The sequence below is a fragment of the Symphodus melops genome (genome assembly GCF_947650265.1).
Source record: "Symphodus melops genome assembly, chromosome: 20".
Classification (NCBI taxonomy): domain Eukaryota; kingdom Metazoa; phylum Chordata; class Actinopteri; order Labriformes; family Labridae; genus Symphodus; species Symphodus melops.
This window is the reverse complement of record NC_136710.1, coordinates 10,241,721-10,255,222: the sequence shown is the minus strand read 5'-3', so window position 1 is coordinate 10,255,222 and position 13,502 is coordinate 10,241,721. Positions and strand designations below refer to the sequence as shown.

The 13,502-nt window shown below is 47.2% G+C and overlaps 1 protein-coding gene across 1 annotated transcript; it reads left to right on the top strand.

The window, feature by feature from the left end:
* Positions 1-54: 54 nt before the first annotated feature.
* On the top strand, positions 55-12,996 carry polr2a (RNA polymerase II subunit A). Its single transcript, XM_079370818.1, has 29 exons — positions 55-401; positions 1,181-1,313; positions 1,411-1,547; positions 1,656-1,829; positions 1,941-2,222; positions 2,311-2,472; positions 2,653-2,873; positions 2,969-3,101; positions 3,200-3,324; positions 3,578-3,788; positions 3,879-4,088; positions 4,184-4,352; positions 4,434-4,528; positions 4,643-4,846; positions 4,943-5,165; positions 5,263-5,446; positions 5,563-5,734; positions 5,821-5,926; positions 6,458-6,663; positions 6,750-7,013; positions 7,133-7,340; positions 7,441-7,541; positions 7,625-7,729; positions 7,813-7,995; positions 8,074-8,277; positions 8,385-8,571; positions 8,660-8,773; positions 8,866-9,015; positions 9,333-12,996. Exons 1-29 carry the CDS (start codon positions 315-317, stop codon positions 10,478-10,480), a joined length of 5,898 nt encoding a protein of 1,965 aa, XP_079226944.1. The 5' UTR covers positions 55-314; the 3' UTR covers positions 10,481-12,996.
* Positions 12,997-13,502: the final 506 nt, after the last annotated feature.

Here is a 13,502-nt window from a genome sequence, read left to right as displayed (position 1 = left end):
AGTGTGTAACCCCGAGTAAGCGGTCAGCCTATATAAGCGAGCGTTGAACGGCTACACGCTCAGAAGCGCTCAGAGCGCTCCACGGTGTAGATCAGGAAAAGGGAGGGGAACAGTCGGTAGCCATCTTACTTAGGACCAAAACATATATAACAAGGCTATAGAGGCAACCGACAGCAGAGGTCCGTGGGATATTGCCTTCGGAGACTTTCCGGTCACCGTTGGCGGCCTGACCAGAGTCGTGGGGGCAATTTGAAGGCTGTTCCTGCTCACAAAGCGGCGTGCCGAGGAAGGACGCGTCTCTTTGAATAGACAGGATGCACGGACCGCCCTCGGGCGACAGCGCATGCCCACTGCGCACGATCAAGAGAGTGCAGTTCGGCATCATCAGCCCAGATGAACTTGTAGGTTTTCCTTCTTGGGGAGTGGGGTATTTATTGTCTACATGAAATACCACATATCACTTTTACAGCTGCTTGATTTAGTATGTAGGTTTTTTTTATATTTGGCAGAGATATAGCTTTGTTTACAACGGAAAGTGCTCGCTATTAGCCTAGCCTAGCTGTGTCAGGCTGGTGGAGCTTGTGCTAACTAGCATGTAGCAGGAAGTTTGAAAAACTTTAAGCACAACATCGTCTAAAAGGATCCATGCTGTTACATGAATTAAACCCCCATTATATTCATACTGTGTACCCTGCAGACCCATCTTTGAATAGATCTTTAGTTTGTTTATGGCGAATTGTTATGGAAACCGCTTGCGTGGTTTTTGCCAACGATCGCTTTTCACGTACATTACTAATAAATAAAGGGGTATTAAAAAAAAATCAGACATACATGTTTTCTTTCCCCTGGGATTGGATATATGAAGGATTAATGAATAAACAATTTTGTGTTTTTAAGCAATGGCAAAAGAGTTTCTTATTGCAGAACACGAGTATGATTTTCTTCAAAACATACAGCCAACCGTTGACTTATCAAACACGTTTAACAAGTAATGATAACGTGTATCACAGTAAATATTTGGGGCGTAAATGCATTAAACATCTCTCACTGACTCAAGGAAATGGTTAAGAAAGAAATGAATTCTTAAGACGTACATTTAGACAATTCACTTATTTGAAATACTTTTAACAAGCTGCTGCTTAATGTTGCATTAAGTGCATTTCTTGTTTTTGTTCTCTAGAAACGGATGTCAGTCACAGAAGGGGGAATCAAATACCCCGAAACAACCGAAGGAGGACGTCCTAAACTCGGTGGCCTTATGGACCCAAGACAAGGGGTGATAGAGCGAAGTGGAAGATGTCAGACATGTGCAGGTATATAATTGTCATATAATTATATATATCAACCACCAGAACTGTTCCTGTCTTAACTCATGACTGAATTTTGTTTAAATGGCTTTTATTACTTCAGGCAACATGACAGAATGTCCGGGGCACTTTGGGCACATAGAGCTGGCAAAGCCGGTTTTCCATGTTGGCTTCGTATCAAAGATAATGAAGGTCCTCCGATGTGTCTGCTTCTTTTGCTCTAAGCTATTAGTGGATTCTGTAAGTATTTTTCAGCATGTTACACTACATAACATTGAAAATCAGCTAATGTTTAATCTCTTATGTTTTATTTTTAATATAAACTCACAACCTTTCTGTTTCCTTCAGAACAACCCAAAGATCAAAGACATCTTGGTAAAATCTAAAGGGCAGCCAAGGAAGCGTTTGACACACGTGTATGAGTTGTGCAAAGGAAAAAACATCTGTGAAGGAGGAGAGGAGATGGACAACAAATTTGGAATGGAGCAGCAGGAGACCGAGGAGGACATTACCAAGGAAAAGGTATTTGCTTGGTCTTTTTGTCGTAGTTTAATGAGCACTTCCACTCAAAAATTCAAAGCACTAATGAAAGTTATTTACTGTTTCCCACTCCTTCTTTTGCTCCTCGCACAGGGCCATGGCGGCTGTGGGCGCTACCAGCCGCGCATAAGACGCTCCGGCTTGGAGCTGTACGCTGAGTGGAAGCACGTCAACGAGGATTCGCAGGAGAAGAAAATCCTCCTGAGTCCTGAGCGCGTGCACGAGATCTTCAAGCGCATCTCTGATGAAGAGGACTTCATCTTGGGGATGGACCCCAAGTTTTCCAGACCAGAGTGGATGATAGTGACAGTGTTGCCTGTTCCCCCGCTGGCCGTCAGACCCGCTGTGGTCATGCAGGGCTCCGCTCGCAACCAGGTAACAAAATCGGATCGCGTACTAAGTGTGTTGTCGCGAGACTTCCTTCGTCCCTGAAGTCACCAATTTTGTTTCCGTTTTTTTAAAGGATGATTTGACCCACAAACTTGCTGACATCGTCAAAATCAACAACCAGCTGAGAAGAAACGAGCAGAGCGGCGCTGCAGCTCACGTCATAGCTGAAGACGTCAAACTGCTTCAGTTCCACGTGGCCACCATGGTGGACAATGAATTGCCTGGCCTTCCAAGGGTGTGTTTAAGACCCTTTAACACCTCTTATATGCACTTTGATTCGTGTTAAGCACATGAGCCAGTATGGTTCACTCAGACATACAGTCTAATTTCAGTCTCAGTTTTGGTCAGTTTTCTCTACCACAATCTTGCGCACTATAATGACATTAGAAATGATGATGAACGTCTCCTTTCACAGGCGATGCAAAAGTCCGGCCGGCCTCTTAAATCAGTTAAACAGCGTCTAAAAGGGAAAGAGGGTCGAGTCCGAGGTAACCTGATGGGAAAGCGTGTGGACTTCTCTGCCCGAACCGTCATCACCCCGGACCCCAACCTGCAAATCGACCAAGTGGGCGTGCCGCGATCGATCGCAGCCAACATGACCTTCCCAGAAATAGTCACACCTTTTAACATCGACAGGTGCGTGGACAGCGCGATGTGTAAAAGCAGTCCTTTTTTTTCTTTTCTTTTTTTAAACCACAACATCAACTTATTCTCTCTTCCAACCATCCTAGACTACAAGAGCTCGTGAGAAGAGGCAACAGCCAGTACCCAGGAGCCAAATATATCATCCGGGACAACGGAGACAGAATTGACCTGCGATTCCACCCCAAACCAAGTGACCTTCACCTGCAGATCGGCTACAAGGCAAGCCCAAAATATACACGCGAGTTAGGACTTTTTTAGATGACGCTGCGTGATATATTTTATTCTCACTATAATTGTTTGTTTTTTTTCCTACACAGGTGGAAAGACACATGTGTGATGGCGACATCATCATCTTCAACAGACAACCTACACTACATAAAATGTCCATGATGGGGCACAGAGTCCGGATCCTGCCGTGGTCCACGTTTCGACTCAACCTCAGGTACAAAATCAAGACCAGAGCCGCCGCCTTTTTGTGAATTTATTTCATTTAGAAGTTGATGATTTTTTGGGATTCTTTAGGATTTGGCTCAGTTACATTCTGAGTTCATCTTGCTGTCTTTAATTTCAAACTTGATGTGACGACTGTGGGTCTGTATAGTTTGGTTTTTCTGGGACAATCTTGATGGAACCCATGTCTGAAAGAGTCTGTGGTGACAAAGTCTTACCTCCTGTCCCCTCTTGTCTCCGTCCAGTGTCACCACCCCATACAACGCTGACTTTGACGGGGATGAGATGAATCTCCACCTGCCTCAGTCCCTGGAGACGAGGGCAGAGATCCAGGAGCTGGCCATGGTTCCCCGTATGATCGTCACACCGCAGTCCAATAGACCCGTTATGGGTATTGTGCAGGACACACTCACAGCTGTCCGCAAATTCACCAAACGAGACGTCTTCTTAGAGAGGGTAGGTTGATTTACAGTGATCAAAATGTGCTGCCTTTTTTTTTTTTGCGGTGAAAAGATTTGAACTTACTTTTTTTTTTCTTCTCCACAGGGTGAAGTGATGAACCTCCTCATGTTCCTCTCCACGTGGGACGGCAAGGTGCCTCAGCCGGCCATCCTAAAGCCCCGCCCCCTGTGGACAGGGAAGCAGATCTTCAGCCTAATCATTCCTGGACACATTAACGTGATCCGCACGCACAGCACCCACCCCGACGACGAAGACAGCGGCCCCTACAAACACATCTCCCCCGGGGACACCAAGGTTAACCCCCCCTCTTGATAAAACCTTTCACAGTTTGAACAGAGACGATAAACGACCGTGTGAGAGTAACACAACCCTTCCTTCATCACTCACAGGTGATCGTGGAGAACGGCGAGTTGATCATGGGAATCCTGTGCAAGAAATCTCTGGGAACGTCAGCCGGCTCCCTCGTCCACATCTCCTACCTCGAGATGGGCCACGACATCACCCGACTTTTTTACTCCAACATTCAGACGGTGGTCAACAACTGGCTGCTCATCGAGGGTAAATGAAGCGTTGAAGTCGCCCCGGAAGTGTTTGAGCGCCTCAATATGTCCAAGTGAACTCACGCTGCTTTTCTCACAGGTCATTCCATTGGTATTGGTGACTCCATTGCTGATGCCAAGACCTACCTCGACATTCAGAACACAATCAAGAAAGCCAAACAGGATGTGATAGAGGTAAGCGCAAAGCATCTTCACAGTAAAGAGCTCGCCTGAAACTCGCTTTTCTTTGCCGTCGTTTGCCCCGTAGTGCGAGAGTGAGTTCATAGAAAAGTCTGCTTTGTCGATCAGGTCATCGAGAAAGCCCACAACAACGAGCTGGAGCCGACCCCAGGTAACACCCTGAGGCAGACTTTCGAGAACCAGGTGAATCGCATCCTCAACGACGCTCGAGACAAAACGGGATCGTCAGCCCAGAAGTCGCTGTCTGAGTACAACAACTTCAAGTCCATGGTGGTGGCTGGTTCCAAGGGTTCAAAGATTAACATCTCACAGGTACAAAAAAAAAAGAAGTCCAATCCGACTATCGTGAATGGAGGGAAGACGCGCTGAATGTTCCTGTCTTTGACATTATGCGGCGTCTGTATTCAGGTCATCGCCGTGGTGGGGCAGCAGAACGTGGAGGGTAAACGGATCCCCTTCGGCTTCAAACACCGCACGCTGCCTCACTTCATCAAAGATGATTACGGCCCTGAGAGCAGAGGGTTTGTGGAGAACTCCTACCTGGCCGGTTTGACACCGACGGAGTTCTTCTTCCACGCCATGGGAGGCAGAGAGGGTCTGATCGACACAGCCGTCAAGACTGCTGAGACCGGTGAGTCCTGTTAGGTACCCGGGTCAGAAAGGTGTTTTTTTTCTTCTTTTTTTGGTGGATTCCGGTTTGATTTGGTTTGTCTCGTTTTCCTCACCAGGTTACATCCAGCGTCGTCTGATCAAATCCATGGAGTCTGTGATGGTGAAGTACGACGGAACGGTGCGTAACTCCATCAACCAGGTGGTCCAGCTGCGTTACGGAGAGGACGGCCTCGCGGGAGAGAACGTGGAGTTTCAGAACGTGGCTACGCTCAAACCCTCACACAAGGCCTTTGAGAAGAAGTAAGTCGCACTCATGTCAGGATATTTTAAACGTCGTGCGAGATCTGAGGCTGGTTTCTGAGGTGTTGATCGTTTTATCTCACAAGATTAATTCTCCCCTTTTTCTTTCCTTCTAGGTTCAAGTTCGACTGCACCAACGAGCGTGCACTGAGGCGGATGCTGCAGGAAGATGTGGTGAAAGACGTCCTGACAAACGCACATGTGCAGAGTGCTTTGGAGAGGGAGTTTGAGAAGATGAGGGAGGACAGGGATGTCCTCAGAGCCATCTTCCCCACTGGGGACAGTAAGGTGTGTACGCTCACATTTTCTTCCCCTTTATGTTCCTAAAAAAAACAAAACAAGAATAGTGATTCTTACATCCTCTCCCCCTGCAGGTGGTTCTGCCATGCAACCTGGCCAGAATGATTTGGAACGCCCAAAAGATCTTCCGCATCAACACTCGAACTCCGACAGACCTCAATCCTCTGAGAGTGGTCGACGGTAAGCCGAGCGCTTCTGAAGGGCGTGGAGGAGTTTCTGTCATAGTATTAGAGCAAAGGAGGTCATGGCCTGACCTCAGGCGTTCCGTAAAGCTTCATAAATCCACCTTGGGATTTTACAGTACAAGCACAGTTCAAGTCCGATCCCTCGGCTTTGCTAAAGGAAGAAAATAATTCCTTGAAGCACGAATGACACAAGTAGAGCGGCCCCCCTAAGTCCTGATCAGTTAATCAAATATGAAAGGGGCCCTATTAGTCCAGAAAAATATTGAAATGTATAAATTATCAACATGAGTACAAGGAGTGAAGAGTTGAACTAAAATAAATAAAAATACCCTCTAGTACTCCAGCTGCAGTACCTCTGCAGCCCAGCAGGGGGCCACTTAGTCAGCATATCCAACATACACGTTTACATGGGATTTTTTTTTTTTAAAGTGTATAGAGAGGGTTTTTTCCTAACCACAATAAAACCTAAAATGTCTGACACGTCTGTGGTGCGAATATTGATCTTTGGCTGTTTTCTGATCTGTAGGTCTTCAGGACCTGAGTAAGAAGCTGGTGATTGTGAATGGTGAGGATCCGCTCAGCAGACAGGCCCAACAAAACGCCACTCTGCTCTTCAACATCCACCTGCGCTCCACGCTTTGCTCCAAACGCATGACGGAGGAGTTCCGCCTTACCACCGAGGCTTTCGACTGGCTGCTCGGAGAGATCGAGACCAAATTCAACCAATCCATTGTAAGCCAGGACTCTTCTCCTTTTGTAACCTGGAGTCATAGTGGTCCGATTTACTTCCCAACGAAATCCCACATTTTCCCCTGCAGGCCCATCCAGGCGAGATGGTCGGTGCTCTGGCTGCTCAGTCGCTGGGAGAGCCAGCCACCCAGATGACCCTAAACACTTTCCATTACGCTGGTGTGTCGGCCAAGAACGTCACGCTCGGCGTGCCTCGTCTCAAGGAGTTGATCAACATCTCCAAAAGGCCCAAAACGCCCTCTCTGACCGTGTTCCTGCTGGGTCAGGCTGCACGTGACGCAGAGAGGGCCAAGGACATCCTCTGTCGCCTGGAGCACACGACACTAAGAAAGGTGGGATGAAGAGAGAAAACCTGAGCACCTCCTCCTGCTTTAATTTGAATCCATAATCGCTCCAACATTGCCGCCTCATGTCTCTAAAAATAGCCCTTTTTTTTTGTTTTTAAACATAGGTTACAGCCAACACTGCCATCTACTACGACCCGAACCCTCAGAACACGGTGGTGGCTGAAGACCAGGAGTGGGTGAATGTCTACTACGAGATGCCCGACTTCGACGTCACTCGTATTTCCCCGTGGCTGCTGCGTATTGAGCTCGACCGGAAACACATGACTGATCGCAAGCTGACTATGGAGCAGATTGCAGAGAAGATCAATGCAGGTAGCTTTCGCATCTGTGTACATTTTTTAAAAGAAAGATCTTTTAAAACGGGAGAATTCATTCTCTGATGATAATTGACTTTTTTTTTTTTTCCTGCTAGGATTTGGAGACGACCTGAACTGTATTTTCAACGACGACAACGCCGAGAAACTCGTCCTGCGAATCAGAATCATGAACAGCGACGAGAACAAGTTCCAAGAGGTACGCTGTGGCTTTCACTGTGTTACAATAAAGGATGTTTGTGAACCTCTATGTTAATTAATACATGTGTTTACTGCGGTCAGGATGAGGAGGTGGTGGATAAAATGGACGACGACGTGTTCTTGCGGTGCATAGAGTCCAACATGCTCACGGACATGACGCTGCAAGGCATCGAGCAGATCAGCAAGGTAACGTACATGAACACACCGCTACTCCCCTTTTAAAGTCCTCGGCAGCTGGAAGTCTAAAGGGAGCTCTTCTTCTCCTTCAGGTGTACATGCACCTGCCCCAGACTGACAACAAGAAGAAGATCATCATCACGGAGGACGGTGAGTTCAAGGCCCTGCAGGAGTGGATCCTGGAGACGGACGGAGTGAGCCTCATGCGGGTCCTCAGTGAGAAAGACGTAGACCCCGTCAGGACCACCTCCAACGACATTGTGGAGATCTTCACGGTATGAAAACACAAACATGCATCGACCGCATCTGTAGAATAAACGCAGATATTAATAAGACTTCCTCTCTTACAAAAGGTGCTGGGTATCGAGGCCGTGCGAAAGGCTCTGGAGAGGGAGTTGTACCACGTCATTTCCTTTGACGGCTCCTACGTCAACTACCGTCACTTGGCTCTGCTTTGTGACACCATGACGTGTCGCGGTCACCTGATGGCCATCACACGTCACGGCATAAACCGGCAAGACACGGGACCGCTCATGAAGTGTTCCTTTGAGGAGACGGTAAGAAGACCTTCAGTCACGTTACCAGGGAAACAAGGATTCATTTTGAAACGACCAAATCTGAATTTTTCCCTCCTCGACGCCTTCTTTCATTTCCTCCTCTCCAGGTCGACGTGTTGATGGAAGCGTCATCGCACGCTGAGAGCGACCCCATGAAGGGTGTATCGGAGAACATTATGCTCGGCCAGCTCGCCCCCGCTGGCACAGGCTGCTTTGACCTGCTGCTGGACGCCGAGAAGTGTAAATACGGCATGGAGATTCCTACGAACATACCTGGCATCAGCGTGGCAGGACGTAAGTGGCGAGATGTTCGGGGTGCAGAGTTGATTCTACAGCAGATGAGTTATGAGTTATTCATGTTCTGTGCGTATCCTATTTGCAGCCACTGGAATGTTCTTTGGCACGGTGCCCAGTCCCATGAGCGGGATGTCTCCTGCCATGACTCCCTGGAACACTGGAGCCACACCAGCGTACGGTGCCTGGTCCCCCAGTGTTGGTGAGTGTTTACCCATGATGCTTTGGCATGACAGCTTTGAGTGCTTCTTAAGTTTTAAACTAAATGCTTTTTTTTCTCCTTGTTGTCTACAGGAAGTGGAATGACTCCTGGAGCAGCAGGTTTCTCTCCGAGTGCAGCATCGGATGCAAGTGGTTTCTCTCCGGGCTACTCCCCAGCCTGGTCCCCAACTCCAGGGTCTCCAGGATCTCCAGGCCCTGCAAGCCCATACATCCCGTCTCCAGGTAAAGACACTGTCGAAACAAACAAAAAAAAAACGATGAATGAAATAGATTAAGTTCCAACTTTAAAATATACATAAAACTTATACATAAAAACATCAAAGAGTTCAGTAGGACAAAAATCACAATCGGCTTATTAGATAACTTTGGTTGTATAAATGTTTAAGACGCAGCCAACTTTCTTGGCTGAGTTAGCTTCTTTATTAAATCACTAATAAATTGAAATATAGCTTCTGACATAATTTAAACAGTTTTGGAAACACTTAAATGTTTATGAATTGAAAGAATGGATCCCTGAGGTTCTCTGTTTTTGTCCGTAGGTGGAGCAATGTCACCAAACTACTCCCCCACCTCTCCTGCCTACGAGCCGCGTTCTCCTGGAGGCTACACCCCGCAGAGCCCCGGCTACTCCCCGACCTCTCCCTCCTACTCCCCCACTTCTCCTTCTTACTCCCCCACCAGCCCAAACTACAGCCCCACATCTCCTTCCTACTCCCCCACCTCCCCGAGTTACTCCCCCACCTCCCCGTCCTACTCGCCCACTTCTCCCTCTTACTCCCCAACGTCTCCCTCCTACTCCCCCACCTCGCCGTCCTACTCGCCCACGTCCCCGTCCTACTCGCCCACCTCGCCGAGCTACAGCCCGACGTCGCCGAGCTACAGCCCCACGTCCCCCAGCTACTCCCCCACCTCTCCTTCTTATTCACCCACGTCCCCCTCCTACTCTCCAACGTCTCCTTCTTACTCCCCGACGTCTCCATCCTACTCCCCCACTTCTCCCTCCTACTCACCGACCAGCCCGAGCTACAGCCCCACGTCGCCAAACTACACGCCCACTTCACCCAGCTACTCCCCCACCTCTCCTTCCTACTCTCCGACATCGCCCTCCTACTCGCCAACCTCCCCCAACTACACCCCAACCAGCCCCAACTACTCCCCCACCTCTCCCTCGTACTCCCCCACCTCTCCTTCCTACTCGCCCTCCAGTCCGCGTTACACCCCGCAGTCGCCCACCTACACGCCCAGCTCCCCCTCGTACAGCCCCAGCTCCCCCTCTTACTCCCCCACCTCCCCCAAATACACCCCGACGTCCCCCTCATACAGTCCCAGCTCCCCGGAGTACACTCCCACCTCTCCCAAATACTCCCCCACCTCGCCAAAGTACTCCCCGACGTCCCCGAAGTACTCGCCCACTTCTCCCACCTACTCCCCGACAACTCCGAAATACAGCCCCACCTCTCCGACCTACTCCCCGACCTCGCCCACCTACACCCCTACCAGCCCCAAATACTCCCCCACTTCCCCTACTTACTCCCCGACCTCCCCCAAGTACTCGCCCACGTCTCCCACCTACTCGCCAACTAGTCCCAAAGGCTCCACGTACAGCCCGACTTCACCGGGATACAGCCCCACGTCCCCCACCTACAGCCCCGCCATCAGCCCCGACGACAGCGACGAGGAGAACTGAAGAGCCGCGGAGGAGAAGGGGAGGCGGCTGAAGACACCCGGTCACCTCACCTGAAGGACAGCACCTTTTAGCCAGCTGGAGGTGGCTGTGCTTCTCGCCACAGAGGTCCCATTTGTGATTCTTTTCTTTCTTTCTTTTTTTTTTTTTTTTTTTTTGGGACCTCTGTTTCGCTCCAATCGTCACCATCTGAGCCCCCCCCCCCCACACACACACACATACACACCACCCACCCAGCCCCAGTCCCCTGTACAACAAAACCTTGTTGAAGCTATGATGTGAAAGAACTTGGAATGCTTTGCCTGAAGGAAAAAAAAAAAGCTGCCTTTTCAAATAGGTTTTTTTTTAAATTTTCACATGGGGTGTCGGAGCAAAAACTGCATATCCCATCAGGGGAATTTAACAAGAGAGGAAGATGTGGTGAACACATGTCAGGGGGAAGAAAATGTCCCTTTTTAACTTTATAGTGTACTGCATCCAATCTCTCTCTCATTCTTTAAACATTGGGTGTATAGTCGTGGAAAGCATACATATTGCCAAAAGCCTTTGGAGAAGCGGATTGTATCCATCACTAACATCTAAAGAAAATCAAGGAGTTAAGGTTCAGACTTTGTTTACTGCATATTTCACCGAGGTGTATCTTCTGCTGCTTATGTAAAACTACAGTTGCTGCCAGTTTGAAGGGCATTTAGCGGATCAAAGACGGAGACTTAGGCACTTCGTGCGACTGTTGGTTAACGACAGAAACGCCTACATGACGGGAGAGAGGCACTGGCTTGCATGAAGGAAATGTCGCTCTACGACATGATTGAATTCATAGGTGTATGTATCCATCCCCCCCCCTTCTTCCTTCTCACCCCAAAGACAAACAAACCTGAAAGATGTCATGAAAAACACCCACCAGCGTCCTCTTATCCTCGACCATTTTTGAATACTTTGTGCATCAAAAGGAACACAAAAAAAAACACTTTTCCAGATAAAATGATTTCCACTACTCTGGGAATTTAAAGATTTATATGAAAAAAAGGAAGTAATAATCAGAAGGATTATTGTCTTTAATTTTGATTCTAGGAGGAAATGGAGCAAATATTGACGAGGGATACTAGTTTGACGTTGCTGCTTTTGTCTTTGTTATGGCACATGTTAACACATTTAATCAAGCTTTAGGTTGACAGTTTTTTTTTTTCTTCAAATCCCTCCCATTTGTTGCTGATCTTTGTTCCATTTCTGATAGCTGACGTGTACACAAGTTAATTTGGATGACACCATTTATTTAAGAAAGAAAGTGAACTGCTATTCTGTGCGAATATGAATAGAGGAACATTAAGAATTTTATGTTATTTGTTTTGCTTTTCTCTAGTTTGCTTCTGGTGACTTTGTGAAGCTGTTTGCAGGAGGCTCGGGAGGATCATAAACTGGATGAAGGGGCAGAGGACGGATGAGAGTGCTTTCATTTGTCATCCTCGTCCCCCCCCCCTCCCCCCTCCAAGTTGTCTCAAGTTATTAGAAAGCCGGCGACTGCTCTCTTACATTCACAGTAAACACACTGTTGCATGCTGTTACCTCAGTGTGACTTTGCATTAGTTAAAGTTAGAAGAGCAAAACATCCGGTCCTTAGTTCAATCCAGTAAGTTTGTTCACGACAACACGTCAACATTTCTTCACTGCAGCTTGGAACATTTTCTTTAAGGTAGAGATTGTCAAAAGAAAACAGCACTTTTGGGAATCTCTACAAAAAAAAACCTTACCCACTACATTAGTGTGACATCTTTTCAAATATGGGTGCTTTTTTTTTTTTTCTAAACGTGATTCAACCTACTTTGACTCTGTAAGAAAACCATCGGTACAGCTGACGCCAACAAAAACACTCGTTTCTTTCCCTGCTCGTCCTCGATCCCTCAAACATTTGTTTCTGAAATTGAAGCTGGGTCCCCTCCCTCCTCCCTCTTCATCCATGAGCGATCCTCATTTCAAATCAGTGTTTGTTTTCTTTTTCTACCAGTGTATGTATCTTTGATGTTGGGGAATCATGGGGAGGGGGGAGGGGTGTATTTGACCAGACTGGGAGTCCTGAAGAGATAAACTGTGTGTTCTCATGACTTGTTTGAAACATTGCCTCCAACATGGTCTCGAGTTGAAAGGACTGCATCTTCTGGCCTTTGAGATAAAGCAGATTTGATAATTGCACTTAGTAAATATTGTGGTGGACTTAAGCCCCAGACATTGTGATATATCCACTCTGCTTGCATCAAATCCTGTTGTCTTAACTTAGTGCTGTCCAGTCAACTCGGAAAACACCAGGACTCCTGGGTCGCGTGAATGTGTGCGAGTGTGCAGGAAATGTGCGCGTGAGGGCGAGACAGGGTTCGAAACTGAGGACAGACTTCACATGTCCGGGCAAAGAAAGGTTCAACTTGAAATTGCCACTGTATAGAAATCAATCCATTATCTCATTCTCTGTATCTTTGTTCTTCGTTTGTTTTTTTGACTTGGAATAAATGAATAAAAGTTTTACTACATGTCTGTCCCTTTTTTTTTATTCACTCCGCTCAGACTTAAGCATGCTGAAAATGTAAAGGCTCTATGAAACAGATTACTGTAATATCCTGCATTATGTAGTTATCGGAGCAAATGCATGTTTTTTAGTGTTTGAACAGTTGTGGAAAATGTTTTACATTTATAAGTTAATTTAGTTGTACTTCTGCAATTTAAACAATCATTTAAATCTTCAGAAAATACTTCCATTTGAATATATGATTATGTATCTATATGTATGAAATTATAATGAACATTTGAGGCAACACAAGATGACTTCAGTGAAACAGCGCTCCTGGTAAACCACGTGACCATACTAAAACACAAAAAGCTTACACAGTCCTGCCTCTTGGGGGCGCTCTCATTATACATTGAGTTCACCTGCTCACTGAGCCCAGGTAGGCTACACATGTCGATGGGCACTTCGGTAAAGTTAGAAAGATATTCACAGATTCGGCTTTAATATCTTTCTAACTTTACCGAAGTTTGA